Source organism: Amia ocellicauda, chromosome 20, assembly GCF_036373705.1.
Source record: "Amia ocellicauda isolate fAmiCal2 chromosome 20, fAmiCal2.hap1, whole genome shotgun sequence".
Classification (NCBI taxonomy): Eukaryota; Metazoa; Chordata; class Actinopteri; order Amiiformes; family Amiidae; genus Amia; species Amia ocellicauda.
In genome coordinates, this window is record NC_089869.1 from 24,855,280 (window position 1) to 24,882,849 (window position 27,570).

General features: G+C 41.8%; 1 protein-coding gene and 1 pseudogene across 1 annotated transcript; both read left to right on the forward strand.

Moving 5' to 3' along the window:
• The first annotated feature begins 413 nt into the window (after window positions 1-413).
• ly6pge (lymphocyte antigen 6 family member pge) lies at window positions 414-5,566 on the forward strand. The gene is made up of 3 exons (XM_066693636.1): window positions 414-615; window positions 2,992-3,108; window positions 4,386-5,566. Exons 1-3 carry the CDS (start codon window positions 567-569, stop codon window positions 4,580-4,582), a joined length of 363 nt encoding a protein of 120 aa, XP_066549733.1. The 5' UTR covers window positions 414-566; the 3' UTR covers window positions 4,583-5,566.
• Window positions 5,567-12,349: 6,783 nt separating this feature from the next.
• On the forward strand, window positions 12,350-14,055 carry LOC136715811 (uncharacterized; annotated as a pseudogene).
• The last annotated feature ends 13,515 nt before the right edge of the window (window positions 14,056-27,570 follow it).

The window sequence follows — 27,570 nt, forward strand, 5'->3', positions numbered from 1 at the left end:
AGGATCCTTGGATCACTTAGTTATTAATGGACACCAAACGAGCACGATGGGGCGAATGGGCTCCTCTCGATTGGACACTGTCTTATGTTCTTATGGTGTCTGTGGACGTGCTGCTCTCTGCACAGCAGCTCCTGACCAGACCCTTCCCGTCCAGGTCAGGGTGCTCCTCATGACTTATGAATGCCACTGTGCACATAGCAATCCCACACTCAGGGCAGAGACAAGCTCGCCGGTTGTGTGAACACAATTCATTTCAGTAAAAGGCTTTTTCTTATTCAGCATTTCTTGGCAACTTTAACACAGCGCCGGCAGAAATTTTGCAAGAACTGGGAATGCTTTTCTTCTGTGCCAGGGGGGGGGGTTATGACTTGTGTCAGCTGTGTTTCCCCCGTTCTGATTTGTAAATAATCAGCAGCGCTGAGACTCGGGCCGCAGTGGGTGCTCAGTAAGCCTCTTGTCTTCCCACTGCAGGGGAATTAGCCTGTGATAGCGCAGATTAAGATCAGGGTCTTAGGCGCAAACAAACTGCTTTTCATTGTCTAATCGAGCAGCCCAGAGTCAACATCATGAGAGCTGTCTGCTGTGTCCTTCTCTGCTCCCTGCTCGCCCTGCAAGGTAAGTAAGTCCTGCTTCTCTGCTCACTGTATCTATCGAGCGCGCTGCTCGTTTGGACCCCTGACTGGGGCGGGGGGGTCCTGTTTAAATGGCATTTCTGTGGGTCAGTGGTCACTAGCCTGGTCAGTTTCATAGGTCCCTGCCAATCTCTGGTTTCATAGAGGCTATTATCGCTTGTTCAGTGAAGGGAGCTGTGATCCTACAGGTGACGATGGGGTTCGTTCTCTAAAATCTCAGATCACCGATCAGAATGAGTTGTTTGTCTTTCTACGCTAGCAGTTGAAGCCCAGGTCTGGGACCAGGCTGGACGCCCCTTTGTAGCGCATGATGCTAGAGGCAGGAATCTCAGTGAGCGATAGTCGGGTTCAACGGCCCAGCAGTGAGATTGTGGGTCCGGAGTCCGGAGACGCCAGAGCAGCCTCGGGTTTGGTTTGATTGGGAGCTTTTTGTTTATTTGTCTACAGAAACGATGCACCACCGAGTTGATTCTGTAAGTAGTGCAGTCCTCTGCGGTCAGTTTGTGTAGCTCAATCCAGGTGTCAATGTTGGACTTGATTTAGGGACGCTTTCTCTTGGCTGTCAGTGGCTCGGTGCAGCCAGTTACGAAAAGAATTCGTCACTACAGCTGGAGAGCGGATCCCGCTGTGGGGAGAGTCGGGACCGTGTGAGTCACTGTGAGACGCCGCTCTTCCGTCCCGTTCGCACTGCCCCCCCGCTGCTCTGGTCAGGGTGGCCGCTCGGATACCTATTTATTCATTCAGATGCGCGGAAGAAGAAAAATAAAGACATTCCATACAAACAATGAGCTCCATTTTAAACAAATGTTGGATGGAGCTCTATGATTATTAAATGGGTGAGAAATGGCATCTGTATAGTTTCCTACAGGCTGCGTCAGTGTTTCTTCTCTGAAAATATCTCATTAATAAAGACCTATGGAGATATAGATATATACAGACTATATGTATGATATATATATGAACGTAGCAGTGAGTATCTGTGTTCGAGGCTCCAGCTGTGTGGTGGGGGGGGTGGAGACGCTGGCTCTGCCGTCCTCACGACACCCTGAGCTTTTCCTTCTATTTGATTTGAGCCGCAATAGAAATTTCCCCCACTGGCTGGCCCGACTCCAGAGAGGGGACTGAGAGACAATAGCAGGAGGAGGCGGGTCCAGAGTGCTGTGTCCTGGTGATGGACAGTCAGAGGGTCTACAGGAGGTCTGGACTGGAGCGAGGGAGAAGGTGGTGCTGGCCTGGAGCTGGTATATCGGAGCAGGGTGTGTCAGAGAGCTGGGTGCTGTGGGCGATCTCAGCCAGACCTCAAGTCAAACCCCCTCCGCCCCCCCGGGATGTTTCCCACACGTTCTGCTTCACCTGCTCTTCACCATGAAGGCTGGTTTATCACGCCATTCACTCCACCTCTGACACATAAGAACATAAGAACATAAGAAATTGTCCAGTCGAGAGGAGCCCATTCGCCCCATCGTGCTCGTTTGGTGTCCATTAATAACTAAGTGATCAAGGATCCTATCCAGTCTGTTTGTGAATGTTCCCAAATTGTCTCTTCAGCCACATCGCTGGGGAGTTTGTTCAGATTGTGACGCCTCTCTGTGTGTCTCCTGTTTTCTGTCTTGAATGCCTTGAAGCCCAATTTCCATTTGTGTCCCGGGTGTGTGTCTCCCTGCTGATCTGGAAAAGCTCCTCTGGTTTGATGTGGTCGATGCCCTTCATGATTTTGAAGACTTGGATCAAGTCCCCACGTAGTCTCCTCTGTTCCAGGGTGAAAAGGTTCAGTTCCTCAGTCTCTCAGTAGGACGTTCCCTTCAGACCTGGAATAAGTCTGGTTGCTCTCCTCTGAACTGCCTCTAGAGCAGCGATATCTTTCTTGAAGTGTGGAGCCCAGAACTGTACATATTTTTTAATTTAGTGGCCTATTAATCATTTCCCTCATTCCTTTAAGTACTGTTGGAAATATCCCATCTGGCCCAGGTGATTTGTTTGTTTTTAATTCTGCTCGTCCCTTTAGTACCTCCTCCTCATTTATCCTGATCTCTCTTAGGGTTTGACTGGACTGATTGTTAACCTGTGGCATGTTATCTGTCTTTTCTTTTGTAAAAACCTCTGTGAAATACTCAGAGAACATTTGCCACATCTTGTTCGATTTTTGCCCTTTATCTGTTTCATTTCCTCCTTTTTGACCTCTTGCTGTTCTGCTTCTTTAACACAATTCATTGTTTCTCTAAGTTTTAGTTTTTTGATTAACTTTTTTAGTTTTTATTACATATATACATCACAGACTCTTGAATGAGAGGCGATGTTAACAGCTGATAACTGGGTGGGGGGGTGGCAGAGGTGTTGACGCAGTTGTGTCCGTCTCCAGGCGAGGCTCTGCGCTGCTTCACCTGCGTCGGCTCCAACGACGAGGACTGCAACCGCCAGGGCTCCCAGCAGTGCCCCAGCTACTCGGACGCCTGTGCCATCATCAAGGGACAAGCCAGTGAGTGCCCCCCCACCACACCTTCCTCTGCCCTGCCCTCACACAGAGACACAAAGCATGTCACCCTCAGACACAGCCCTCAGTCAGACTCACGGAGGGAGGGTAGGGTCTAGCCGTACAAAATAAACCCGTCATACGGAGACGCCTGTTTGTATTGACATCATTGCAGTGCAGAAAGCGCGGGCTGCTGCCTCGGGTTAAAGATGACCTCAGAGGGTTATAAAAAGCACATTTTCCAAGAGGGTTTTAGAGGGGATGGGCGGCAGCTGTCTGGGCTCGTCCTAATCAGATTATTGCAGTTTCCAGCCCACAGGGATTTGCATGCCTGGCACGATGTGCAGTACGTGGCTCCTTTGCAGTAATAGGCTTGTAGCTCTGGAAGACTCTGGCTCAAGATATAAAACGATCTGAAAAAGGAAGCATTGCCCAAGGGGGAGAGGTTTCTGCGCACTTCCGGAGGGAGCCTGTCCCGAGGCGTCCGCAAGGGGACCTTGTCAACACAATTCCAGACAGTAATCTCAGGGGCCCCGCAGGGCCGCACCTGAGCCGCCCAGGAGCGAGGACCGCAGTCACACTCTTACCGGGAAATGTCTAGAATCAGCATGTACAGAGTGGGGCTACAGAGGTCAGCTCTTACGCCCTCTGCTTACAATAGCAAGGCCGGCTGCTAATAAGAATATAATGAGGTCTAGTGCACAGACAAGACACAGAGAGCCCACGTTCTCGGGTCCAGAGAAGTGGCAAAAGAGGACGAACCTGCGCAGACGTCACGATTTATAGAACAGGAAGTGGAAGGGACCTGTTCTGAGTGACGAGCTCAGGGGCCAATGGCAGCTTTGATAGAGTGACGTTTTTTGATCGGGTTCCTACAGAAGTGCGCAGAAACCCCTCCCCCTTGGGAACCCCCCCCCTCTTACTTCTGCAGCTCCTAATCACAGGATGTTCATCAGAGCTGTAGTTGTGTGTGTGTGTGTGTGTGTGTGTGTGTCAGCATGTGACATTGTGTCTTTGTCTGCTAGTTTGAAGGACTGTCTGCATGTGAGCTCTCTCTCATCTGTGTGTTTCTGTCTACCTGTGTGATCTCCTTCTCTCTTCCTCTCTCTCCTTCCCTCTCACCTGTGTGTCTGTATGTGTGTGCTCTTCCTCTCTCTCTCAATCCCCCTCTCTCTCATCTGTGTCTGTATGTGTGTGTGCTCTCTCTCTCTCTCTCTCTCTCTCTCTCGTCTGTGTATGACTGCGTGTGTGCGGAGGCTGAGCAGCGCTGCTTTGTGTTGTAGATGGCGTGATGAAGTCCTGCTCGTACCGCTCCTTCTGTGAGCAGGCGCGGCGTGAGGGCTCCAAGGCGCCAGGGGTCCGAGTGCACTGCTGCTTCTCTGACAACTGCAACAGCAAGGGCCGCGCCGCCAGCCACACTTACAGCGCCAGCTACCTACTCGTCCTGGCGCCGCTGCTGCTGCGCCTGCTGTTCTTCTAGCCGTCAGGCGCCCCCCTACCCCCCCGCCCTCCTCCTACTCTGTCCACAGCCTCCCCTCCCCCGGCCTGGGCACAGTCGCCATGCTCTGTGTGGATCGGGGAGGAAACAGGTCACTGAACACGGAGCCAATCCGGCAGATCAGCAAAATCAACAGTAAAGTTCTGAGAACTGGTTACGATTCGACGATTGCATTGCAGCTGTGCCAGAGCCCTGTGAGACCCTGGCAAGTCTCTCTCTTTCTCTCTCTCTCAGCTCCTTCTCTCGCTCTCTTCTTTTATCCCCCCCATCCTGATTCTCCCTCACACTCCATGGATCTCAAGACAGCCGCCAGCAGGCTCTGAACCCCCCGGTCCCTCCTTCAACATGACCTTCACCCACAGCTGCCTCCGCTGCGTCCTCTCCAGCCTGCTCTCAGCTCCGGTGTCAGTCAGTCAGACTCTGTGTGCAGCAGTCAGTCAGGTCCTGGCACTGTCCCGCTATCGGCATCGCCACTCCTCCGCTGCCCTCAGCCCCGCCCATGCGTGCTTTGGGATGTTCTTCAGGATTAAAAGCCTTGTATCAATGCAAGCTTGTATAATTATTTTTACTTTATTGTCTCCAATCACATGCCTGCACAATGTGTGCCGGTCACTCTGAGTGTGAGACCCCAGGGTCACTGCTGTCTGCTCCCAAAACAAACAGGCCACCTAGCTGAGCTTCCCAGAGCAGCCCAGAGCCCCACAGGGCCCCCTGCAGACCCCCAGAGCCCCCCGGAGCCGGTGTAAACAGGCCGACTCTCTCGGCGCGCTGCCGATTCAGGGCCCCTGCCAGAGCTGTCTGCTGCACACAGGCTGACGAGACACGTTTCACATCAACAGCTGGGATTTCACACATCCACTCACGTTACTCAGATTAAAGAGGATGTTTATAAATATATGGAACTCTTTCTTTGTTTGTCTAGTTCTATGTAAATATAAATAATAAACTTAGTGCATTTTTTCTGTATGTTGGCTTGGTGTCGGCTTTGTTCGGGACAGACGCAGTGTGGGTTCAGTCTGGGAGGAGAGGAGAGGAGGAAGCATTGTGAACATCAAAACACACCCATCCTTTAAATAGTGACATCATAGTCTAGTGCAACAGGAACCACTTCAAATGTGTTATAACGTTATATGTGAGAGGCCTCGAAAAATATGTCTATTTCTTGGCATATAGGTTTCTGGTTTATATATATATATATATATATATATATATATATAAATATCTATCCATGGTGAAGTTTACTGCGTTTCAGTGTTAGGGTCATGATCAAAGCCTGCTATATTTGGTGCCTCAAATGGAAAATAATCATTTTGTTGGTGATATACTGATATAGTTCAGCCACAGGGATACCAGAGAAACAGCAATGTGTACCCCCTACCCTTCCGGGTTCTGTCCCAATCGAGCTCTCAATTACTTAATTGAACCCTTAATTGAACTAATTTATTTTAAACAGTAGGGCTATTTAGTATTACATTTGAATAAGGACTTTTTTAAGGAAACAACTTTTTATCAGTTACACAATTAAGCCAAATGTAAGCAAATGATTAGTTTAATTAAGTGTTCAATTAAGTAACTGAGAGCTCAGTTGGAACAAAAACCAGCAGGGTCTGGGCTCCTCCAGGAGCAGGACTGGGAACCACTGCGCAGTGGAGGAGCCCCTACCCTGCTGGAGCTCTCAGTTACCTAATTGAACCTTAATTAACCCTCTATTGCATATTGTAACTTGAGGGTAACAATCCAGGTTTGCTGTATTATACACTAACAAATGCTTCAATTCTGTAGTTACCTCAAGGTAAGTCTAAATAAACCAATGGCAGGCTGCCATTTGGTAAGGTTGCTTTTTTTTGTAATTTCACTTCCTCCATGTGCCTTGACTTGTGGTCAGGAATCTTGCCTTGTCAGTGCGAAGAAATACACCCCAAAAACTGGATTTTCATTTTCAAAAACACTTTTATCAAAATAAATATTTGGATTCATAATTATAGGTAAGTAAAGAATTCTTTTCATCATTAAAATGTATTATCACATTAGTATTACTATGTAAAATTAATTTATTTTGGTATGTAAGCTGGAGGTAACATTGTGCAATTATGTCATACGGCACCTGTTGGACACCTTGACTATGACAGGCTTTTCTAGGTACGACCATTGCTAAATGCTCTTCTAGAGAGCTTTCAAAGCATTCCGATGAATGAGAAGCTCTGCGTGGATGAACTAATTGTGCCATTCAAAGGGAAGAGCTCGATCAGACAGTACAACCCAAAGAAGCCGAAATGTTGGGGATAAAATATTTGCTCTGGCAGACTACGGCGTAGTGTACAACTTTGATGTTTACACTGGCCAAATTCTTCCAGTTTTGGAATGCCGGATGTTGGTGCAAGTGGGAACATAGTCTTCAAATTTGCTTCAGTTGTACCACAAAATCTGTCCCACAAAACCTACTACAACTGGTTTTGTAGTATAGCTTTGCAAGTGGCACTGGAGAAAAGAAAAATTCACAGTGTGGGCACTGTCCGATCTAATCGCTTGTCTGCATGTTCATTCATGTCAGACACTGAGATGAAGAAGAAAGGGAGGGGAACTTTTCAGGAGAAAGAAGTGACTGTCGACGGCATAAATCTCCTGGCAGAAAAGTGGTATGACAACCGGGCAGTCGCTCTGCTCAGTACATTTGCTGCTTACTACCCAACTTCGATTGTTCAGAGATGGGACAGGAAGAGGAAAGAAAATGCTGAAGTGACTTGCCCCAGTGTTGTAATGGTGTATAACAAGTTCATGGGTGGGGTGGACCTCCTAGATTCACTTCTTGCATTGTACAGGACCAAGATTAGATCTAGGAAATGGTATCTTTGGCTAATCTTCCACATGCTGGACCTTACCATCGTAGAGGCATGGCTCCTGTACCGCAGGGACAGTGAAAATTGCAGAATCTCCAAGAAAGAACAGCCTGTTCTTACTGCTGCGAAGAATACACCAAAGCGCAAGGGAAGGCCAAGGCCAAGTGAAAAGGACCTGCAGTGGCAATACCCTGTTCTTCAATCCATCAGGATGAAACAGGACACTGGCCTGTCTTTGTGGAAGCAAGAGGGAGATGCAAAAACCCAGGCTGTAAGGGATTGATCAAAGTCCAATGCCAAAAGTGCAGTGCGAACGGAGCCAAAGTGTATCTCTGTTTCACTCCCGAGAACAACTGTTTTATGGAGTTCCACACACAGTAGAGAACAATGTCAGGACTGGATAGTCAGGATAAAAGAGAACAGAATGTGAGGACTGATTTCAATCTTTCCAGAGTGCTACTACATTTCATGAATTCATGCATTTTTGTTTTTCAGATTTTGTTTTTCCGTTCTGTAATTGAACAATGTTACTTCCAGGTAACATTACTAAAAATATTTTCCTAAAATATGTGTGACTTTTTTTGTTTTGGTTTCTCAATATAGACCTATTTGAATAAAAAAAAATCGAATCCATTTTCATTATTCATTATTTCATAATGCGTGCAATACAGGGTTAAGAACATCAAGTGTCCAATGCAGAGGAGCCCATTCGCCCCATCGTGCTCGTTTGGTGTCCATTAATAACCGAGTGATCCAAGGATCCTATCCAGTCTGTTTTTGAATGTTCAAAAAATAGGGAAACACTGTGCAGTGCATTATGGGATTTGTATTTCAGGTACTTTTATTATCACATTTTAATCAAAAGCATGACTTGCTACAGTAAAGTATAAACAGTGGTAGTGTGTCTATAAAGGTTTCAGGGTAGAGTAGTGATGTGCAGTTCGCGAACGATTCGTTCTTTTTGGTGACCGATGTGAATCGGATCCGTGTCCGCATTGAATCGGCTCTTCTGATTCACCCTGTGAACGGCAGCGGGGCTCAGGAGCCGCAGACCCGCCTGTCGACTCTCGTTCAATGACTCACTGACTCAGTCCGGCGGATTCGTTCGTCCTGGCGAGTCGTTGAGAGCTATGAAGCTGAAGACCGTGTGCGCCATGTTGGTTCCAAATTCCCTCTTGCTTAGTGCATAAGAAATAAATATGTATGAGCCAAAATGGCGTCAGTTACATCATCCAGACCAAGTATAGACTACTGTCAGAAAATGAGATTAGACGTTTATGCAATATTTACTGTACATAATGTGTGTGTGTGTGTGTGTTTTACAGTCAGTATTCATTGGGTACGTCTCCAGAACATAACAAAAATATATAATAAATCACGTAAAACATTTTGCACAAATTATTATGAATACTTGCAAGTCATCTTGAAATACCACAAAATTACCTATAATAATAATAATTAATATTAATAATAATTGAGATATACCTGAATAAGTGAACGAAATGAACGAAATGAATCGATTCACCGAACTGAACTGAATCAAATTAATCGAGTCGCTAAAAAGAATCGAACTGCCATCACTAGGGTAGAGACACAGAGAGAGACAGACAGGCACAGAGCGACAGAGAGGATAAAGAAATGTAATAAATATATTTATATAATCCACTAATCAGTTTAATTAGCCTACTTATAAAATATTAATAATATATAAATCAAGTAAATACTAAGAAACATCGGTAACGATTTATTTGAACACCCCTCTATGTAGCCTACATAAAGGCAACATAACACAGCCATAATACATTCATAACCAGCCATAACCATTTTTCCAACTGACATAACAGGCACATAAGTATTCATAACACTGATTATAGCACTCTCTATGAAATGTTTGACATAATCATACATGCCACATGTCATAAAATGATTCGACCTGATTTTGGGGGTAAAGCGTCATTATGCAGGTATAAATACATATAAGACATAATGTTATAACACTCTGCCATGAAACATGGGACATAACATCTTGCCATAGGACACCAAAGAAAATTGTAGATTTCAATGGAAGAAAATCTATGCAGCTTGGTACATATTGTTCCCATCATAATTAATATTGTGTTCTGTTCATTGTGGTCCTAAATGGATTATTGATGTACATCTGTATCTTGTTTGATCATGTCACTCTTTTCTTATTTTATAATAAATATATACCTTTGTAGCTCAAACGAAGGACCATGTCAATCTTTTACTTGCTGCTCTTTTTTGTGCTGCTTAAATGGAAGTAAGCTACCCATTTCTATATGTAGATTAAGTATATTCAATAAACCAGGACATTAACATGTATTATAACAGTGGTATAAGGTGCTGCAAGAGTTATACCACTCACATTACATTGCTATGAAGGATTTTGTGCAATTCAAATAAAGTGACATAAATATTATAGGTCGTATCACTTTCATAAACCCTTCTTCCAGTGTTATTTGCTTGAATACAGAGTAATAACACACTCAACACCAATGAAAGTAAACAGTTTTATTACAAAATAAAAAGGCTAGTTTGCCATAGTAAAATGTACAGGTAGGCCTTTTTGGTCAATGTAAAAAATACAAACAAAATAGACATATATAGATTTACATGTTGCTGTATTTTTTAGATATACGTTCAGTTTTGTGTGTAAGTGTGTCCTCGTATTTAAAACAAACGAACGGAGCGTTTATTTTTTTTCATCAAACTTTTCCACAGAGGTAAATGCTTCTGGAGCAGCTATTTTTAATTCTGCAATGGGTGTTGTTCGAGAGATTGTGTCGTGATCCACACCCACTTTTTCAAAGGCTTTTGCCATTGATGTACATTTCTGAAACTCATGGAGAGCCTTCTTGTAATGGTGAATAACTCCACTGATGATTGTCACTGCAGAAAAAATAAAACACTTTCTGACATAACTGTACATTTTGCAAGAAATACAATAGTTATATTTATATTATTTTAAAGATTCTCTTATCATGGCAACAGAGTGTATTCAAAACAATATATTATTTGCAGACTGAAATGAGGTTAGTATTTTATTTAAATTATTTCAAATGTTATTGTCCATGTGAAATGAATTGAAACATTTAACAAATAAAAGATTAAGATATTTTAGTGTTAATTCAAAGAAATTTATAAGAACTACTTGAGGATGTCTAGAATGGTATTTATACACATTCAATATTCCAACACCCAGGGTAGTATAGACGGTAAAAAAACATTTATTCATCCAATCAAATTGCTTGTTCAGTGCTTCATAGCCACAGTTGAGATTTTTAATATAAATACATGTATTGTGTATGCCTACTTCTTATTCTTTTTTCCCTTTGTGGTTTTCTATGCTTTGACTTGGTCTTCTTTGCCTTATGCTTCCTTTTCATTCCGACTTCATCTGATGAGTCAGGAGACCTGACTAAAGAGTCTTCATTTTCCTCTGACTCATCAGAAGAAATCTTGATGCTCACAGATTTGGCCGGAGAACCTGTGAAACCAATTCAAAAATATAAATGTATTTCTGTTATTTACTTAACATCAGACTTAGATAATAGTATAAAGATATATAGTATTTCTTTGTTTGTAATTTCAGATTAGCTTAATAGACCCTACACTAGACGTTCACAACATACCAATTAATGATAATTTTAAGTCAAATTAATCAAATCAAAAATCAAAATTTTATTTCTACAAATATACATAATATAACAAGTAATTCAAACCCAGAATTGCCATATGCTCGAAATATTACATGATGGTTCAATTAAGCCAGAAGACACATCACTGTCAATTATAGATTATCAAACAATATAAACAATATCCCATAAATTAAACAACATTTTTGCAGACAATACTGTATGTACGTATATATGTGTGTATTTATATATAAACCATATTCTAATTTTCCAGATATCTCAGCAAGAGAATTTAAAGTTTTACATAAACATACCTGAGAGACTCTTATTAAGTTGCAGCTGCAGAAAGTCTTTATCAGCCCTAAGGTCCTTTATTGTGTCTTCCATCATTTTATTTTTAATTCTTTCGCCTTGCAGTTTTGCTCTTAATTTTTGTATCTCCATCGAAACTATTTAATTAAAGAAGAAAACTATTCATGTACCTTTTCTTTTCCTTGGAGACTGTTCGTTCAATAGTGACTCTGGTTTAATTCCTGAAACGTGTGCTTTTTCTTGAGGTTGTTCTGTGTCTTCAAGCAGATGTCTGGGTTTCTTTATATTTCGATTAGTCGTCCTTCTAACTTCCATGTTTCCTGTACAATTTACAGTTCATCATATATATATATATATAGAAAAACTACGCCTGGGGCCCCAACATACCCTAGAATCACCTCTGCTACTACTACTACTACTACTACTACTACTACTACTACTACTATTTAGTAGGCACAACTGAGTAATTTGTTTGAACCAGAGAAAGTTTAATAATGTTCCTTGATGCATACAGATCATTTGTGCATTACAGAATTTAGACACAGAGACAAGTATTCATTCAATTAAATCTGTTTATATAGATATTAAAACACTTGTATGTAACAGGGCAAGATGACTGGTGTCCGTATACAAAAGGAGTTACTGAGGCTTATTCATTCAAGACCAACAAAAAAAAAATCAAAGAAAAACGATTGAGTGGATGCAGCACAAAGGATTGTTAAGAAGCAAAGTAAGATGCAAAGTGTGTAATAATTCAATGCGACTTCAGAAACATTATAATCGTGATGGTTGTATATGGTATGTTTTTACCTTTACTTATAATAAATTATAGGATAGTACAAATAAACACTATAGAGTACTAAACTATATGAATGTTTGCATAGGTTGGACTAACACTATTATTAAATAATAGTGGTTGTTTAAATAAATATTATTAATTTCTTAATCCTAGGCAATGTCGCAGTAGAAGCCATATAAAGAGAACAGCAGCAGTTGCTATTGGTTCGATATTCTTCAAGTCTCACAGACCCCTTAGAAGCTGGCTGGAATTCATGTACAGGTTTGAAAATGTCATTTGTTTCCTAAAACATAATAGTAATACAAGTTTATCAGTTCTCCTTTGGTGAATTTACATGGTGTGTCAATTGAAACTTTGAATTCTTAGCTTGTGTGACTGTAAACCAAATAAATATAATTAGGGTGAATGATCAAGTGGCATGATTTGTTGCCTAAACCTTATTAAATCAATGCTATTTATTTAATTGGTGTGAAAGGTTCTCCCAAGGTCTGCTACTGCGGCAGATAGACATGATGGAAGATGGAATTGCTGGCAGTTCATCGACACTGACCAGAATGGCCAAAAAAATAAGAATGGTAAATGTTTTGCACAAGATGTAATGTTGGCATAGATTGTGTAGTATACGCAATAAGATTATATATAATAATAACAATTTCTGAAAGCAGAGAACTAGAATTGAAAAATAAACAGAAAAGGTTTTCATCATTACAAACTAATGTGCCACATTATTTTGTAAAGAGTGCTTTATTTTACTTTTTTCAGGTTTGCCTTCAAGCTGTTCAGAGGCTTAAGAGGCGTGGTATGAGAGTTGGTGGTCCTCGCCATTTTGTTGTCTTGGATGAGAGCAAATTTGCCCACAAAAGAAAGGTATGTTCAGTAATTATGGATTCATCCATAATTCAAAATCTCCAAATGACCATGTACCATTCACACAAATATTTACAGAATTGTTATCAAAGATATTTAAATATCTTTAATATTAAAAAATTATATTATACTAAATTTGGTATAACAGGTATATAGAGTGTATTAATGTGGAGCAAATATTTTTTTCACTAATATTTTAATTGTTTTAATCTTTGCCTTGAATATGTTTAACATGGTATTCCTTTCATTTGTATGTTGTATAAACCATACACATTTTACACTTAATATGTTCTCTATATTTTCAGTTTGCCCGTGGTAGATTTGGAAACACATGGCGGAGAGACAGGAAATGGGTCTTTGGCATCCTTGAAGTTGGCGCTACATCAAGAAGGCCTATCCTAAAACTTGTGAAAACACGTTCCCGACGACATCTCCTGCCCTTAATTTGCCGCTATGTGAAAAGAGGGACAGCCATTCTTAGTGATGAATAGCGTGCTTACGGGGGAGTCCATGACCAACTTGGCTACCGTCATTACCGTGTTTGCCACAAACGGCACTTTGTAAATCCAATCAGTGGGGCTCATACGCAGCATTTAGAGAGGGCATGGCAAACCTTTAAGTTGGAGGTATGGCGCCATCGAGGGAACCTCACAAAGAAGCTACTTCGACAACATTTAAAAATAATTGAGTGGAATCATTGGTTAGGCAGAACACATCACAGTGGTGTTCTAGGCAGACTTTTCCATGATGTGAAAAGGTTCAAATTCTGAATGTTTAACATATTTTACTTTAAAAGAAGAAAGACATTGATCAAACATTTGTTAGGTTTGATTCAAAGTGCAATGACTCTAACCTACAGAATCTTATTTGTTCGTTTGTTTTAAATACGAGGACACACTTACACACAAAACTGAATGTATATCTAAAAAATACAGCAACATTTAAATCTATATATGTCTATTTTGTTTGTATTTTTTACATTGACCGAAAAGGCCTACCTGTACATTTTACTATGGCAAACTAGCCTTTTTATTTTGTAATAAAGCTGTTTACTTTCATTGGTGTTGAGTGTGTTATTACTCTGTATTCAAGCAAATAACACTGGAAGAAGGGTTTATGAAAGTGATACGACCTATAATATTTATGTCACTTTATTCGAATTGCACAAAATCCTTCATAGCAATGTAATGTGAGTGTTATAACTCTTGCAGCACCTTATACCACTGTTATAATACATGTTAATGTCCTGGTTTATTGAATATACTTAATCTACATATAGAAATGGGTAGCTTACTTCCATTTAAGCAGCACAAAAAAGAGCAGCAAGTAAAAGATTGACATGGTCCTTCATTTGAGCTACAAAGGTATATATTTATTATAAAATAAGAAAAGAGTGACATGATCAAACAATAAGATACAGATGTACATCAATAATCCATTTAGGACCACAATGAACAGAACACAATATTAATTATGATGGGAACAATATGTACCAAGCTGCATAGATTTTCTTCCATTGAAATCTACAATTTTCTTTGGTGTCCTATGGCAAGATGTTATGTCCCATGTTTCATGGCAGAGTGTTATAACATTATGTCTTATATGTATTTATACCTGCATTATGACGCTTTACCCGCAAAATCAGGTCGAATCATTTTATGACATGTGGCATGTATGATTATGTCAAACATTTCATAGAGAGTGCTATAATCAGTGTTATGAATACTTATGTGCCTGTTATGTCAGTTGGAAAAATGGTTATGGCTGGTTATGAATGTATTATGGCTGTGTTATGTTGCCTTTATGTAGGCTACATAGAGGGGTGTTCAAATAAAGCGTTACCGAAACATCTTTAACATAATAACTTCAAACTAAAAGGAAAGTGGCAGTTTACTTTTAAAACTCCAGTGACAGTGGAAACGGACAGTTTAAAAAGTGAAACAGTGTTTAAGAAGTGTGTTTGCCGTGCAGATGCATGCGAGTCAGGAAGCAGCACAAGGCCAGCGTGCCAGAGACGCATCCTGACCGGACAGCCCAGTCCTCACTATCATTGTGTACAACACCGGGAAATGCTGGTCCAGGGGAGCGAGGCCAGCCTGGACGCCTTCGAAGCAGCATTCCCCCAGCTGAACGAAGAGGCGGAGAAAGAAAGAGCGCACCAGGCCAACACCGAGGACCCAGACTCCGAACACACCACCCCCATTAGAATCTGGACCCAGATCTTCGACACTGCCATTCAGCCCATTGCGCTGTACGGCAGTGAGATATGGGTTCCACTCCACAACATGGAACAAACACCCAACAGAGACCCTGCATGCAGAGTTCTGCAAAAACATCCTACAGGTGCAGAGAAACACCCCCAATCTTGCGTGCAGGGCAGAACTGGGCCGCTACCCGCTGCTCATCCCCATCCAGAACAGAGCACTGAAATTCTGGATGCATCTCCAGACCAGTCCCCCAGAGTCACTGCAACACAAGGCCCTGAGAGGCCCCTAACCCCACTAATACCACCCAGCCTCAGACCAGCACTGCTCACCAGCTTCCCATTAGGTTCAAACAACTTACTGAACAAACTAAAACCTCCTCTCTGGAACATTGGGACACAGAAACTAAATCCCAAAGTAAACTTGATCGCTATCGGGCCCTAAACAGAGAATACACCCTGGCAGAGTATCTCTTCACTGTCAGAGATACGAAGCAGAGACGGATCCTGACCAAGTACAGGCTCAGTGACCACAGCCTGGCCATAGAGACGGGCCAACACAGGCAGAGCTGGCTGCCCAGAGAGGAGCAGCACTGTGGTCACTGAAAGACAGGAGAGGTGGACACAGAGAGGACAGTGTAGTCACTGAGAGACAGGAGAGGTGGACACAGAGAGGACAGTGTAGTCACTGAGAGACAGGAGAGGTGGACACAGAGAGGACAGTGTAGTCACTGAGAGACAGGAGAGGTGGACACAGAGAGGACAGTGTAGTCACTGAGAGACAGGAGAGGTGGACACAGAGAGGACAGTGTGGACACTGAGACAGGAGAGGTGGACACAGAGAGGACAGTGTGGACACTGAGACAGGAGAGGTGGACACAGAGAGGACAGTGTAGTCACTGAGAGACAGGAGAGGTGGACACAGAGGACAGTGTAGTCACTGAGACAGGAGAGGTGGACACAGAGAGGACAGTGTGGACACTGAGACAGGAGAGGTGGACACAGAGAGGACAGTGTAGTCACTGAGAGACAGGAGAGGTGGACAAAGAGAGGAGTGGTGCTGTGGTCACTGAGAAATTAATTTTTAACACATCTTATTGTGATTTATAATTATATTATGTATTTTCCATATATGTATGTCCAATTGCCAATGTCAATAAAGCACCTTGAATTGAAAAAATTGACAGAAAGACAGAGTTCAGTCAGTAAGGAGGGAGCTGGAAGAAGAAGCTGAAGGAAGGAGGCAGATGAAGATGAGGCAGAGGGAGAGACAGACGATCGAGAGGGGGAGAGGGACTGAAGAGCAGCGCAGTGAGGCAGAGGCACCGAGGCGATCTGGGCGCGAGTCCAGCAGAGTGAACACACCGTGATTCCTCTCTCGTCACGGAGAGACGTTTCTCTGTTCGCATTAATAAAGACTCTTCATTTCACCGCAGCAGCACCTCAGGATCATGTAGGCTGTGAGTCGCCGCTCAGAACACAGTGATCCGCACGCTTGCTGACCATCGTCCCATTGGATCGGCGGTCTCAGATGCTCTGAGCCAGCAGTCTGGCGTCTGAGCCTTTTCCACACAAGTTAATGCGTGAATGAATGATTTATTTTCAATAGTCTGTGTCTTGGATAAAAACAATGTCATGCATTTCCTGGACACGCCACTGGGGGGAACATGAATATCATTTTTGGTTTTGATAGTTTGTGCTTCTCTTTCAGGCAGGATGAGGCTGACACCCAGGTGCGCAACGAGGACAGAAACCCTGGTCTCGGATTCGCTTCCTTCGCTTCAGCACGTGATCAATACAGAACTGGAAAAATAAAGTGTCTGAAATTCAACAGCTGTGTTCATTCTTATGTTTTCAGACTGGTGTTTGTGCGAGCTCAAGAGGGTGTGTTATTTATACAACCTTGGATTTATCAGTGGCAAGAAAGCATTGGTAGTTTTTCCAGACGAGACCGAATTTCCAGATAAACTCTGTGGACCCATTAATGTCCCTCTTAAATTTAGAGACAGCTTTCAATACAGAAAACAGAAGGTCATCAGTAAGTCAGTGATAATTAGCAAGCGTGTGCCTTGAGCCTGAGACCGCAGATCCGTCGCAGGGGAAGCTGCCATGGCTCTCCAGCAGGAGGGACATGAGATCCGCGAACCACAGTCTGTGGGGCCACCTGGGGGCCACCAGCAGGACTGTCACTCCACAAGTGAGGTGTTGAGTTTATTTTTTTGTTTTGTTTTAATATGCAAATATATTTTAAAAATAACAACATGTAGCCTACATAGTAAGTAAAATATATGTAAGTAACCAATAAAAATACAGCATTATACTAATAATAATAGAGTTCAATTTAGTAATTGAGAGCTCAGTTGGAACTAAAACCAGCAGGGTAGGGGCTCCTGCAGGAGCAGGCTTGAGAACCACTGATCTAGATCATCTGTGCAAAATGCTTGATAGAGTAAGTGATGTGAATAGAGAGATGTATGTCCTGGGAGACATAAACATTCATTTCCTTTCATCAAGATGTCCACTGAAAAAGAAACGCTGTTGGACGCTGCTCTGAAGCTGCATCTGTTCCCATTGGCTTTAGCTATCACGATCTGGTTGCTATATCCACCAAAGACAAAGATCCAAAGGCTGGGCCTAAAACTGTTTATAAGAGATCGTTCAATGATTCTTATGTAGAGGACGTTAGACATAATTGCTGGTCTGAAGTGAGAAAACAGGGAGACCTGGATGCTGCGCTTGATGTATTTTTTAAGTTGTTGATTCCCATTATTGATAAGCGCCTGTTAAAAAACTGACTGTTAGAACTGTCAGGGCCCCTTGGGTTGATGAGGAATTGAAACAATGTATGGTTGCAAGAGACAAAACAGGGACAAAAAAGTCTGGCTGGTCATCTCAATGGCACACATATTGTAAATGAAGGAAATATGCCACTAAATTGAACAAAAAGAATAAACAAATGTATTATGAATCTAAGATAAATTATATAAAGTGTGATGGAAAAATACTTTGGAGTACCTTAAATAATAACATGGGCAGAAAGAGCAACAACAACTCCATCCGCCATTGAGTCAAATGGGTCTCTCATTACTAAAGCATTAGATACTGCCAATTATTTTAATGATCACTTTATTGGCGTAAACTTAGGCAACAAATGCCAACACCAAAATATGAGCAGATTTATGTATAATACCGATTCATGTATAAAAGACCAAATAATGAAAGACAAGAACCGTACTTTTGAATTCTATAGTGAGTGTGGAAAAGGTGGAAAATCGGTTGTCCATCAATGACGAGAAGCCAGTTGGTACTGATAACCTGGACAGAAGGCTACTGAGGATGGCAGCGGACCGCCAGAATAATTTAAATTAACTTTTTATCAAAATTGTTTTATTATGGTTATTAGACAATAGGATGTTACGTATTAAGATAGGATGTCCTATATAGAGCTAGTGTTAGTCAGTGAGTTGGTTGCTCGCAGATTCCCGGTTCGGGCATCTCTGTACACATTCTGGACTGGGGCAAGAGTGGCACATTGTACAAAACAAAAACAGATATTCGGGTTTCCTGATTTCTATAAATAAGCAGCTAAAATGTGCATTGTTTGTTGTGTGGACACATGTCAACCTTGCCTCTAAAATATAACGGGATATATAAGAGTTCACAAGAGTAAAACAAACAAAACAAATATACAGTATATATAATTAGCTGGTGTGTGCAGGACAGGATAGTTTCATTCTCGTTATGTCTGTCAAGGTCCTGTCTTGTTGCTCATGATTTATGTGTGTTGTGTGAAGCCCAGGAAGAGCAGCTGATGTATGTGCACCAGCTAATGGGGATGCTAATGAACTCTTAAATCATAAATCACTGAAGCTGTGCTGGGGCTCGTGGTGCCCAACACCTCACTGTGACACTTTGTGAGGGTTTTTCCTTTCATTCATCACCTGTCTGTACACACACACAGATACATACAATATACACGAGAGTAACAGTAACACAAAAAGGAAAAATAACTAATACTAATAGATAGACAGATAGATAGATGATAAGATGCAATACAGGGATGCTGTATTAGAGCCACAGACACCGCTGGGCTGGGGATTCTGCTCTGTGGCAGTTCAATAAGATGGACAATAAAGGAAAGCTATAAATCCCCCAAACCTGTCCAAATAGAGCTGGTCCTTCCACAGGGGACAGACAGGAGAGCTCCCATCCAGAGCTACACAGGGCTATCGCTTCTCCATCTTCATCAGGCTGTGTGGGATCCACAAAGCTCCCAGAAGGAAGGTGAAGGGCTCATTGACGAGATGCTCTCTGATCTTTCAAGATTACCGCAAGATCCGGCAGCTAAACCTGGCCAACGGGGCCATCATGCAGAGCACCACCCTGTTAGCTGGTACAGGTGAACCAGACAACCCTTGTCCAGTGGCACAATGGGCGGGTGAAGAAGCAGGACCTGGCTCTCATGCACCAGGGGATCAACCTGCCTGACCCTCTCCCTGTCGCTGCCGAGCATTTCGCACGGGCCAACGTCCACCCTGCTGTTGCTCCACCCCGGCCCCAGGGAGTGGAGCACACCTACAACCTGCCACGAGCACCGCAGGGCAGGCCAAACCTCTGAGTGGTTCCACCACCATCACCACCACCGCCTGCGGCAGTCAGACCCAGGCTGACAGCCCAGAGGCAGCTGCTCCCTCAGCCTCCTGCCTTCATCCCGCCAGCAGCCTCTGTCCTCCCTTGTGCTCCCAGCACACGTGTCACCCTTGCCCCCTGCCCTGCCCCCACCTCCACTGTGTTCGTTGTGCCTCAAGCACAAGGTGCCCTCCTACCTCTGGCATGCCTGGTCCACCACCACCTCATCATCCCACTGCCCCACATGCCTACAAAAGGAAGGTGGAGGCAAACACCTGTCGGAAGAGTGGGTAGTTCAGGACAGCGGAGACCGGGCACAGCCAGTTTAAGGGCACAATATATTGCCCGGCCACAGAGACTCTTTCTAAAGAGCAGTAGCTTAAGCAAATAAAAAAACTGTAGGGCAGAGGTTCCCAAACTGGGGTCCGCAACCCACCAGGGGTCCGCGAGGGGGCGCTAGGGGGTCTGTGACAAAATCTCTTCCACAACTAAAAAATATATCTCATTTTATTTTTTTTAATACATATTTTAATTGATCAATTATGAAAGAACGTACAGCCCCATCCATCTCATTAGGTGTGAGTTGACCTAGTGAGTGAGTATACAGTAGTGAGTTGAGTAAGGTTCTATGTTCTCAATTTTTCCCTGTTATTAACATTGTATAATGAGGACATTGTGGCATTTTTTTGTTGGTGGGGGGCCTCAGCCAGAATCTGGCTGGCAAAGAGGTCCTTGGGAAGAAGTTTGGCAACCCCTGGTCTAAAGTATACAGTGTATATATAGTCCTTTATAGTGTGTATATAGATTTTGGCATTTATAATCTTTTGTATATGGTGTATATAGTTTTTGTAGTTTACATATAGCCGTGTATATAGTTTTTGTAGTCTTTCATATATAGTTGTTGTAGTGTATAGACTTTTGTATAGTTTTTGTACTATATATATATCATATATACATATATATATATATGTATTTATATATAGAGAATAGTTTGTATATAGTGTGTATATAGTTAATGTAGTGTGTATATACTATATATATAGTATTTTGTTTATAGTGTGTATATAGTTTTTGTATAGTCTTGTGTATACAGTGAGGGAAAAAAGTATTTGATCCCCTGCTGATTTTGTATGTTTGCCCACTGACAAAGAAATGATCAGTCTATCATTTTAATGGTAGGTGTATTTTAACAGTGAGAGACAGAATAACAACAAAAAAATCCAGAAAAACGCATTTCAAAAAAGTTATAAATTGATTTGCATGTTAATGAGGGAAATAAGTATTTGATCCCCTATCAATCAGCAAGATTTCTGGCTCCCAGGTGTCTTTTATACAGGTAACGAGCTGAGACTCTCTTAAAGGGACTCTCCTAATCTCAGCTCGTTACCAGTATAAAAGACACCTGTCCACAGAAGCAATCAATCAATCAGATTCCAAACTCTCCACCGTGGCCAAGACCAAAGAGCTGTCCAAGGATGTCAGGGACAAGATTGTAGACCTACACAAGGCTGGAATGGGCTACAAGACCATCGCCAAGCAGCTTGGTGAGAAGGTGACAACAGTTGGTGTGATTATTCGCAAATGGAAGAAACACAAAATAACTGTCAGTCTCCCTCGGTCTGGGTTTCCATGCAAGATCTCACCTCGTGGAGTTTCAATGATCATGAGAACGGTGAGAAATCAGCCCAGAACTACACGGGAGGATCTTGTTAATGATCTCAAGGCAGCTGGGACCATAGTCACCAAGAAAACAATTGGTAACACACTACGCCGTGAAGGACTGAAATCCTGCAGCGCCCGCAAGGTCCCCCTGCTCAAGAAAGCACATGTACAGGCCCGTCTGAAGTTTGCCAATGAACATCTGAATGATTCAGAGGAGAACTGGGTGAAAGGATTGTGGTCAGACCTCGCCGTGTTTGGAGGAGGAGGAATGACCCCAAGAACACCATCCCCACTGTCAGACATGAAGGTGGAAACATTATGCTTTGGGGGTGTTTTTCTGATAAGGGGACAGGACAACTGCACCGCATCAAAGGGACGATGGATGGGGCCATGTACCGTCAAATCTTGGGTGAGAACCTCCTTCCCTCAGCCAGGGCATTGAAAATGGGTCGTGGATGGGTATTCCAGCATGACAATGACCCAAAACACACAGCCAAGGCAACAAAGGAGTGGCTCAAGAAGAAGCACATTAAGGTCCTGGAGTGGCCTAGCCAGTCTCCAGACCTTAATCCCATAGAAAATCTGTGGCCAACTACAATAAACGTCTGACCTCTGTGATTGCCAACAAGGGTTTTGCCACCAAGTACTAAGTCGAAGGGGTCAAATACTTATTTCCCTCATTAACATGCAAATCAATTTATAACTTTTTTGAAATGCATTTTCTAGATTATTTTGTTGTTATTCTGTCTCTCACTGTTAAAATACACCTACCATTAAAATTATAGACTGATCATTTCTTTGTCAGTGGGCAAATGTACAAAATCAGCAGGGGATCAAATACTTTATTCCCTCACTATATACACTCACCTAAAGGATTATTAGGAACACCATACTAATACTGTGTTTGACCCCCTTTCGCCTTCAGAACTGCCTTAATTCTACGTGGCATTGATTCAACAAGGTGCTGAAAGCATTCTTTAGAAATGTTGGCCCATATTGATAGGATAGCATCTTGCAGTTGATGGAGATTTGTGGGATGCACATCCAGGGCACGAAGCTCCCGTTCCACCACATCCCAAAGATGCTCTATTGGGTTGAGATCTGGTGACTGTGGGGGCCAGTTTAGTACAGTGAACTCATTGTCATGTTCAAGAAACCAATTTGAAATGATTCGACCTTTGTGACATGGTGCATTATCCTGCTGGAAGTAGCCATCAGAGGATGGGTACATGGTGGTCATAAAGGGATGGACATGGTCAGAAACAATGCTCAGGTAGGCTGTGGCATTTAAACGATGCCCAATTGGCACTAAGGGGCCTAAAGTGTGCCAAGAAAACATCCCTCACACCATTACACCACCACCACCAGCCTGCACAGTGGTAACAAGGCATGATGGATCCATGTTCTCATTCTGTTTACGCCAAATTCTGACTCTACCATCTGAAGGTCTCAACAGAAATCGAGACTCATCAGACCAGGCAACATTTTTCCAGTCTTCAACTGTCCAGTTTTGGTGAGCTTGTGCAAATTGTAGCCTCTTTTTCCTATTTGTAGTGGAGATGAGTGGTACCCGGTGGGGTCTTCTGCTGTTGTAGCCCATCCGCCTCAAGGTTGTACGTGTTGTGGCTTCACAAATGCTTTGCTTCATACCTCGGTTGTAACGAGTGGTTATTTCAGTCAAAGTTGCTCTTCTATCAGCTTGAATCAGTCGGCCCATTCTCCTCTGACCTCTAGCATCAACAATGCATTTTCGCCCACAGGACTGCCGCATACTGGATGTTTTTTTCTTTTCACACCATTCTTTGTAAACCCTAGAAATGGTTGTGCGTGAAAATCCCAGTAACTGAGCAGATTGTGAAATACTCAGACCGGCCCGTCTGGCACCAACAACCATGCCACGCTCAAAATTGCTTAAATCACCTTTCTTTCCCATTCGACATTCAGTTTGGAGTTCAGGAGATTGTCTTGACCAGGACCACACCCCTAAATGCATTGAAGCAACTGCCATGTGATTGGTTGGTTAGATAATTGCATTAATGAGAAATTGAACAGGTGTTCCTAATAATCCTTTAGGTGAGTGTGTGTATCATTTTATCATTGTAGTTTGTTATTTATTTAATAAACATGTTTCTGCATTTATACAAGGCCTTGAGATTTCAGTTCTTGTTCATACTCCACACTGCTTTTTTAACCAGTCGTTTTTATTGTTGACAGAAACAGACAATACAAACTATACTTTTTTAACCTCCCTCCACAATGACCTCCCATATTCCCCCACCATCTCAGCTGTAATCAGTAAAATAAACTTAAATTAGCGGTGTAACACTACATTAAAAACGGCAATACATAAATAACGAAATTATATATATTTATTTTATTATATCACTATAACCACTTGTAATGCAGAGGTGTTCCTCAATTTCTCTCTCTCCTTTTCTCTTTTCCACTTTTTTTCTTCCCCTTCCTCCCCCCTTAAGACTATCGTTCCGCAGCGACTCACAACAGGGTGGTGGTAAGGGTAACTGCTGGTGCCGCTCCGGCAGCAGGCAGCGCCAGTCGAGCACCGATCTGATCCGCCTCCGAGAACGACTGACGCCAGGAGGGCATACAGGGATGAAAAGAGCGCCACAATTAAAACAGGAAATAAAAAATAAATACGAAATAAATAAATACATGAATAAAATACAAAATAATTAAATACGAAATCAATATATAAAATAAGAAATACAAATGCCAAGAAATAAAAATAAAAATAATAAAATACAAAATAAATACATACATACATACATACATACATACATACATACATACATACATAAAATAAGGAAAATCAATAAGATACGAAATGAATAAATAAATTAATAAAATACAAAATAAAATACGAAATAAAGAAATACAAAATAAATAAATATATAAATAAAATACAAAATAAATAAAATAAGTCAAATAAAATACGAAATACAAAATAAATAAATAAAATAAGGCAAATAAAATACAAAATAATAAAATACGAAATACAAAATAAATAAAAAAAACAAAATAAGGAAAATAAATAAAATACTAAATACATAAAGGAATACATACATACATAAAAATATGAATATAAATACGAATTAAATAAATACGAAATGAATCATACATACAAAAAATACGAATTCAATAAATAAATACAAAATAAATAATAAATACATTAAATAATAAATAAATCAATAAACCTCTATAGAAATAAATATATATCCCGATGCTTTAACCCTTTAATTCATCTTTGTATTTTTTTATTTATTTACTTATTTATTTGATAAACATGATTTAGTGTAGCTTGATAAAGAGAAAGAGAAATATAGGAAAAAAAGACACAAGTCACTGATCTTGTTTGTGCTCAGAGCAGCGCATCAGTCCGCCATTGTGTCCGTCCCTCAGTGCCGGTCGGTGACATCCGCGCCACGGCTGACTGTTAAAGCTTTTAACTACATCTATACGTGTCCTCAGTTATTGTAAATAACTTTGCTGATGAATCCTGAAGAGTATGAATCCTAACATTTGTATTTCACGATGAATGTACTTATTGAGACCCAGACGAGCCGGTTTATTCAGCTTGTTTTGAGAAGGTTGAGATCATGTGAGATCTTAAAATAGGACATTTCACGGGCATAATGAGCTGCTTTATAACGAGAGAGGCTTTCTGAAGAATATGTCAGGGAATTCAAGACATGAATTCTTGTTTTAATGTGGTTTTGGTTTTTAATGTGAGTGTCTCCTCACTGCTCTCACTTACGTCTTCATAGAAATGCATCAGACTGGTCCCTTCTGACTCATGTCCAGATGTTGGTGTTTTCTAGTTGGTTGGCATTTCTTCTCATTTCAGGAAAGTGCATTTTCTCGCCGCACTGGCAGATCATTTCACTGGTTCGTTGATTTCTCTCACAGTTGTGTCTGTGCATCTCCGCACAGTGGAGACCACATGATTGTAAATGTGTAGGAAGGACAAAGGACACAGATGGTAATACCACCAACAGTGAGAGGAGTGACAGCGATTTACGCTGTACACAGCACAGTGAATAACTTCACTGTTTTTAACATAATGTAGCATTCTTGCAAAAGCACATTGAGACGCACGTGTTGTCACTGCCTTATAGAACAACAGGACAAGAGATAAAACAACGGCTTTCCTTAAATATTGTTGTAAGCAGATTGCATACTGATTAAAGACGGACCATTTACCACAAAAATATTCATATTTTGGGTTAAAAAAGCTTTGGCAGACTACTTAACATTAAGAAAATTAATAGACCTGTATATAGCCTGTGCTTCAAACTGCCACCCAAGAAGCAAGATCAACTCAAATGCTTTTGAAGGAGCTGCTGTAATAATCTGTGTTGCTCAATGTGTGATCCTGAGAAACTGTCACTGCGCACGACGCACAGCAGACACACCAGCAGCTCCGGGTACAACGACGCACATGTGCTGACTGAAGGGCTGCCGCTCAGGTGCCCACTGTCTCTGAAGTGGCGAGGGATAACCTACAGTAACAATATTAACAAATTAAATGATTTGGGGGGCACGTGCCCCCCCATGCCCCAATGGCAAGACGGCACTGACCTATATCTCCCTCTCCATTCATAAGAACATAAGACAGTGTCCAGTTGAGAGGAGGCCATTCGCCCCATCGTGCTCGTTTGGTGTCCATTAATAACTAAGTGATCAAGGATCCTATCCAGTCTGTTTTTGAATGTTCCCAAATTGTCTCTTCAGCCACATCGCTGGGGAGTTTGTTCAGATTGTGACGCCTCTCTGTGTGAAGAAGTGTCTCCTGTTGTCTGTCTTGAATGCCTTGAAGCCCAATTTCCATTTGTGTCCTGGGTGCGTGTGTCCCTGCTGATCTGGAAAAGCTCCTCTGGTTTGATGTGGTCGATGCCTTTCATGATTTTGAAGACTTGGATCAAGTCCCCACGTAGTCTCCTCTGTTCCAGGATGAGAAGGAGCCCAGAACTGTATATATTTTTTTTAATTTAGTGGCCTATAAATAATTTCCTTAATTTCTTTAAGTGCTGTTGGAAATATCCCATCTGGCCCAGGTGACTTGTTTGTTTTTAATTCTGCTAGTCCCTTTAGTACCTCCTCCTCATTTATCCTGATCTCTCTTAGGGTTTGATTGGACTGATTGTTAACCTGTGGCATGTCATCTGTCTTTTCTTTTGTAAAAACCTCTGGGAAATACTCATTTAGAACATTTGCCACATCTTGTTCGTTTTCCAAGATTTTTGCCCTTTATCTGTTTCACTTCCTCCTTTATTGACCTCTTGTTATAGTATTGAAAAAAGCTCTTTGCATTAGTTTTAGCTCCAAGAGCTATGTTTCTTTCTATTTCCCTCTTTGCTTTGCTGATCCCTTTCTTAAGATCTCTTTGAAGCTCAACATATTCTTTGTATTTTGTTTTGTCACCATCCCTTTTGTATGCGCTATACAACATTTTCTTTCTCTTGATATTTTTTTGCATACCTCTATTAAACCATTTTGGCCAGTGTTTTTTGGTCCTCAATTTGCTAAGTTGCTCCTGAGCCTCAAGTAGTATATTCTTAAAATATACCCATCCATTTTCAACTGACTCTGTATCCTGTGTGCTCCAGTCTACCTCTTCTAAGTGCCGCCTCATTCCTTCAAGGTTTGCTTTTCTAAAGTTGTAGACCATTGTTTTAGACTTGGTCCTTGTTTTTTGAAATAATGGCTCAAAGCTAACCATATTGTGATCACAGTTTGCCATTGGTTCTCTAACTACTGTCCCCTTACAACTTACAACATAAATGCAAAATAAAGTGTAATAATACAGTTAGGTAAAGGCATCAATCATTACAAATTCAATTTACATAAAACATAGCAATTCAAAATATAATACATTTTACAACTTCCAATTTACACAGGCAAGTACAGTAAGTGAGGTCCTACATCCTGGATGGTAAAAGCTAAGTGCTGTCAAGATGTAGGGTCACAGTCAGGGGTTATGGGAA